We start from the raw sequence: 6,531 nt of genomic DNA on the forward strand, positions 1-6,531 counted from the left end.
CGTGACCTCGCTGACGCAACAACGGGAAATTAACTAACGACCAGAGACGTAACAATAATTTTTCATAACATTAATATTTGTACGTCACCGCTAGGGTAAACTTGTATCAGTATCATAATACAAACATACTCAAATTCAACTTACTCTAGCTAGAAGGTGATTTAGTGCTTTAATATCTCAAAATTCATTGTTAAATTAAATGATAGAAAGAATAATAAATGAGTGGTAAACAAAACCATAACAAAATAAAACTAGAATTCGCTATCTCACAAGTTATTTAATATAAATATTGTTTTACAGCGAACTAACTTTTCATTCCTTAAATCATCTTGAAATTATTAAGCACAGTAGTAGCGTTGAGCATCGTGATTTAGTACTGTTACGACAGCGGCAGTCACGCGACGCTGGGAGCATGAGCACTGGAGTTTCTCGAAGGATCATGAATTTTCCAGTCAACTCTAGTGTGTTCTAGGTGCCCCCTTTTTTTCGTATATTAGCCTGGCAAGAAAAACCAGCGCGATTGAAGAGATATAGATGGATCAAAGAGATAGATATGTAGATAGACAGATAGATAGATAATTGAGTCAAGCGAACAGTAGGCACCGTAAGGAAAGTGTGTGAATCGTTGTGATTTATAGCGTTTGTTATAAAGGTTGTTAAGTTTAAAGTGACTGTGGAAATTTTGTGTATTACAAATTTGTAACGAGAAAGAATAAACTAGTTTTAATTAAGAAAAGACTTGTATGGCTGAAATTCCTCAGAAAGAATTTATACCGGAAATTATCAAACGAGCAGATACGTAACAGTACTTTGGTGTTTATTATATTGATAACACTCATAGTTATCGAAGGTGATTGGATTATAATTATTAATAATTTTTATGCAGAATAATTTTAATTTTTCTTTTTAGTATAATGAAAATCAACAAATACATATTTTTCCATCACTATAGCTAAATATAATTTCATATTTTTTAAAAAGTGTTAAGATTCGAAGTTAAAAATGTATGTTAAATGATCACTGTTTGTATATATACAGATCTGTGAAAATGATTGCTTTTTATATCAGGTGACTTCCGCTCTGTCATGGAGGCGTAATAATATTAATAGTGTTTTTAACGCTAGTAAAAAGTAGTAATAAATACAAATACAGATGCTTACAGTGAAAATTTTTAAGAGCAAAGGAAAACCAAACAAATTTTAATCCAAACGAGCCTTCTGTAACTTGGGTAAATATAATATATTTTAAAAATTAAATATAAGTGTTTTGTAACTGTTGTAGTTCTCTACTACTTAAGTGGTTAATATGTCGTGAGCCAGTTCATACCATAATTAACCAGTTGTGTTGTAACTTGCAAATCTTTTACTTATGTTTAAATGCATTACAAATTTATCTGGAACTTTCATGTTTGTACTACACGGTAGCACATACTGTATTCTATTATTATAGTGTATACCGTGAGGGCACTGATACAAATTAGCAAAACTTATAGCACTAGTTTTAGGTTATGCTTAACCAATATCATATTCACCAATGAATCCATGAGCCTATGGTACACATTTACAGAGCCATTATAATGAAAGTTTAATACGTTGAATACTATTTCGCACATTTTAAGTTTAATGATCATTGCTGCTATAAATTATAGTATAATGCAAATTTAGTTTCCTTAACCAAGTTATGAATGCTAATAGGACTACTTATTTATGTGTTCCAATGTAAATCAGTGCCAAATTTGGGGTCCACTTTTGTGGAATCCCCATAAAAGTATTTTTACATAATAACCGGGTTCCCTAAGGGAGTTGGTGAAAAGTTTTATTTTTGTGCAAACCTCAAGGCCAAGGTGATTTGTTTGGCACCACTTAGAAGTTGGTGAATCCAGCAGTTTAGGAGAAGGTGTTTTGGGGAAATCCCCAGGTTTCTCAGAGTGGAGTGAAATATTTTACCTACGTGCAAACCTTGGGACCAAGAAGATTTATTTGGTACCACTTATAAGTCAGTGTGGCCAGTAGTTTATGAGTTATGTGACACACAAATACACAGAATTTTATTGTACAGATGTGCCATAATAATTATAGAAACTTTGGGGAAATTGTGATCAAGTACAAATAGCCAGTACTATTGTTTATGGTTAGCTTTGGGTGTTTTTTCCATTTTTTGCCATTAATAATTTTAAAAAGCACAAAAAATTTGACAGTATCAGTCATTAAGCTTAAGTTTTAACTAGGAATTCATATAAATATGTTTTATTATACTTCAATAATTTTTCTAAAACAGAAACTAATTTCAACAAGTAAGACCTACAAACTAAACATCATAATGCTTTCATTGGGAGGACTTGGTGCAGATGATGATGATGATGCAGATTTCAGTTTAACTTTTGAAGGCGGGTAAGTTGTAAATGTTGTGATTATCAAAATATTAAATTTTCATGTTTTTTAACTATGATATTGACTGTTTTTTTAATAAAATATTATGCCAAAAAAATACTCATTCATAACAGTCTGTGAAAACCTTTCAAACTGTATATAAAATGATGAAAGTAAAATCCTTATACATTGATAAAATGTGAAGATATTGTTTAGTTAATACTTTAGACCAGTTAATTTGTATAAACAACTCTAACTTTGTCACTATAATGACTTCTATATATGTTCATTATGGAAGTATGGATTTAGTCAGTTCCTACTGGTAAATGCTGTAATTTATAAAGCTACCACATTATCAGGGCAACATGTCACAATCACATTACAACCAGGGTAAGATAAACTGCAAATTTATTAAATGCAATAGGAGTTTTACCAAATGTTAACTATTAATAACAAGTATTACCTGGCTAGGACTTTGTAATTAAATATCTCAAACTCAAAAACAAATATTCAATGAAGCAATGTTCATAACATCAAATCGCTGTAACATGAAATAATACTAATAATAATGAATTATGAAAAATGAACCAGAAGAACAAAACCAATTTGTAAGATTCCACAAAAGAACGATATTAGATGCTTCTCAAATAACGTGAAACTAGAAATAATGAACAAGAAAATATCTGCAATAACCTTTTTCTTTAATAATTGAAAAATATATCTTGCTTTTCTCTAGTATCACTCCAAAAACAAAAATTGGGAAAAAAAACTTACACCACGAAAACTGGCTAATGCGAAATATATGTTTTAATATTTGCAACATTTTGGGCTGGCACTGACTTCCTCTGGTGATTTTAAAACTCAAGGAAATTTATGTCAAAAACAAAGAAACAACTCGAAGAACAGGTAACATGAAACATATATTTAATTGAACAAATTCCGGCAGTTTACATTCACATTGCTGTCTCTAACACTTAGGCATCTCGTGAACAATTCTTCTACTATACTTATTAACATTTTTGTGATAATCAATAACTCATTAAGTAGCTTAACTCCTACTTGACCTTCTGTCATGATATACTGTATGCTATATACGTTACTAGATGAAGTAGAGAAGGCATTTAAACTTGCATGAAGCTCGAGTGGTGAAAATCTTCTCAGAGGATTCACTGAAGGCTATCTTCTCCATTGTGCATTTGGCTGTTTTGTTGTCCAGCTGACTCTGTCGGTTTCCAGGTTGTCACTTGTTTGGCTCTCTCCATGGTTTCTTATACTTAATTAATTGGTTGTTGGTGGTGTTTTAGGTGTAATCAAAAACCTAACCTCACAGCACATGTTTCTTGTCCTTTAATTGGATGTTCACAAACTAAAATGAACCAATTTCATAACTCCTGTTCATTGTTTCTAATTGATTATTCCTCACATACCAATAAGGCTTTGCATCAGCATTGGAACATGTTGTCAGCTCATATATTTTCTTCCTCTGTTTTCTTAAGAGTTTGGCACGTACTTCTCATATGCCTAGAATCCAGGCCACTTGGCTCCTGCCCTGGATATGTTTCTTTCCATACACTGCTGATCTTAGGGCTAATGTTTAGTGTTTTTCTTTCATTATCACCTTAATTCTGAACTCCTCCCTGAATGTGGTTTGAGATATCCATTGATATATTGGTAGCACACCCTAGACAGGCTTGGAATGTATTTTCCAATTAAGCACATGTCCCCTTGCCCTGAGTTTCTTCACGGCTTTATTCAGTGACCCAATTCCAAACACTTTTCATAACTTTGTTTGGTGGACCAATGCATACAGTAGTTTTCTATGGCATTTCTTTTCCATAATCATTACCAACCAAATTTTATACTAAACAGTTGTTAACAACCAATTGTTCTAACACCAATGCAATACAGTTAATGTTTGTTCTCAAAAATGTATGCTTTTTATCCATTAAACTGTCCATGTAAACTAAATTTCACAGCATAAATTTATTGTAATGAGATGATTGCATAGCATTTCAAATAGTGCTGATAAAGTATTGAGATGTTACAATAACTCAAAATCTAGAGGTGATGGACAAAATTCTGACTACATTTTTAAAATCAGCACTATTAAATTATCCCAAATCATTTGAATTTTCTCCAGTAGCACTCAGATAATGTGATTTGGTTGTCTCTTCTCCACTTATGATGGTGGAGGCAATGTTGGCATAAGCTGTGACACAAATATTATATGTGATCTGGTAGCTCGTGCTCACACATAGTAATAAAATAAAGGTTAATATATGTTTTTTATAATGGCAGAGATTCTCATATTTCTAACAGCAACTAGAGCTACCAAATTGTATGATACACGAGAGTCTGTTACTTGTTGAATCCTATAATAACCTGTATTTATCAGTGTTAAATATCACACCATATGATGCTCACACATAGTAATAAAATAAAGGTTAATATATGTTTTTTATAATGGCAGAGATTCTCATATTTCTAACAGCAACTATATATGGTGTGATATTTAACACTGATAAATACAGGTTAATATAGCATTCAACAAATAACAGACTCTCATGTTTCTTATAACAGCCATATATGACTTGGTATTTAAAATTGACATATAATGAAGAATATATCCATGTTTCTAATAACATCTGTGTATAATTTGGTATTTAAAATTAGCATATAATGTAAAATAACTACAAGTTAATATAGAATTTATCAAATAACAGAGAGTTTATTATTCTAAATTTGTAAGTTTGTAATTTTCATTTTTTTACATTGGTATTCAATTTTTCTACAGGACTATGTTGTAGTAACAGTATGGAGTTGTAAATTAATTAAGAACTTGAACTGTTTTTGTTAGATCTAAGCTGGCCAATATGTTTTCTGATGATGCTCCCCAACATCATGATAGCCAGTCTTTGATGTATACAGCTCCTAAGCAGCCAAAAAAAACAGGTGAAATAATTTATCTACTTGAGTTAGCACTTGTTAGAAGAATAGCTTGATACAAAGAATATCAACTCAGTAAAGTTTTATCTTTCTTGTCAGAACAATATTTGGTATAATGTAGCTTTTCACATAAGAAAATATTTCTATTGAAAGCTGCAGAGTCATACATTATTAGGGTACATAATAAAAAATATAATATTAGTTTTGTAAACTATTTTTTGTTGCTCAAGGAAATGCTGTTAAAGAATTTTGTTTAATTTGAGAAAAAAAAAATATATATATAAAGGAAGATAATTTTAAATATCTCTGATTGAAACTGATTTTTGTCATCAAATAGTTGTCAAACTGATTTTTGTCATCAAATAGTTGTGAAACTGGTTGATGTCATCTAATAGTTGTCAAACAAGTCCACACTTTATATCATCTTGTGAAGTTGTTGCTCATGAATAATATCTTCATTTGTAGAGTACATGTTAGGGCCTCTTTCTTATTAACTCTTTCAATAAAGGGTCAGTCAATGTGACAACCTTGTAATCATTTTGTGCTTGTCATAGTTTTCATGCTATAACTTTTAAATTAGTAAGCAACTATTAATGAAATTTGGGAGATTATCAGTAAACATTATAATGCTTTCATATGCAAAAAACCTTTTTTTATTAAGTTGTAAGGTTTGTAAAGCAATGTTTCTCTCATGCCTTTTTCTTTCTTTTCACGTATTTCCTATCTGTCACACAAAGTAATTTTAATTTTAAGATTAAAAATACTTTTTTATTAAGTCGTAAGGTTTGTAAAGCAATGTTTCTCTCATGCCTTTTTTCTTTTCACATATTGCCTATCTGTCACACAAAGTAATTTGAATTTTAAGATTAAAAATACTTTTATGCATCAGAAAACTTTGAAATTTCACATGTGAAATCTTTATAATGTCCAGATAGTTTTCAAACATTTCTTAAGAAAAAACCTTATATTTTATCTATTATTTTCAATAATTAATCTCTGTACGGGTTTGATAGATTTGACCGATCTCGCAACCACCATAAAAAAATGTGGAAATAAGTATAAATTATGCCTCTTTCATTCCAGAATGAACACAAATTATAACACAAAAACATAAATGTTTAGAACAAATAGCTTAAATCTTATAACATTATACATTTATATATATTTATTATTTTTATTATATTGTCCTTTCACTTGTGCCTGGCTAACAATACAA

At 30.5% G+C, this 6,531-nt stretch overlaps 1 protein-coding gene across 2 annotated transcripts in view; it reads left to right on the forward strand.

Annotated features, from left to right (window-relative positions):
• Window positions 1-1,066: 1,066 nt before the first annotated feature.
• LOC106470491 (FK506-binding protein 15-like) overlaps window positions 1,067-6,531 on the forward strand; it is a 69,302-nt gene continuing 63,837 nt past the window's right edge. For both annotated transcript variants that reach the window (XM_022399107.1, XM_013931053.2), the window contains exons 1-3: window positions 1,067-1,228; window positions 2,278-2,390; window positions 5,227-5,321. In XM_022399107.1, coding sequence (XP_022254815.1) covers window positions 2,320-2,390; window positions 5,227-5,321 — 166 coding nt within the window. In that variant the 5' untranslated portion in view covers window positions 1,067-1,228; window positions 2,278-2,319. The remainder of the gene's footprint in view (window positions 1,229-2,277; window positions 2,391-5,226; window positions 5,322-6,531) is intronic.

The sequence above is a fragment of the Limulus polyphemus genome, unplaced genomic scaffold (assembly GCF_000517525.1).
Source record: "Limulus polyphemus unplaced genomic scaffold, Limulus_polyphemus-2.1.2 Scaffold4037, whole genome shotgun sequence".
In the NCBI taxonomy this organism is placed as follows: Eukaryota; Metazoa; Arthropoda; class Merostomata; order Xiphosura; family Limulidae; genus Limulus; species Limulus polyphemus.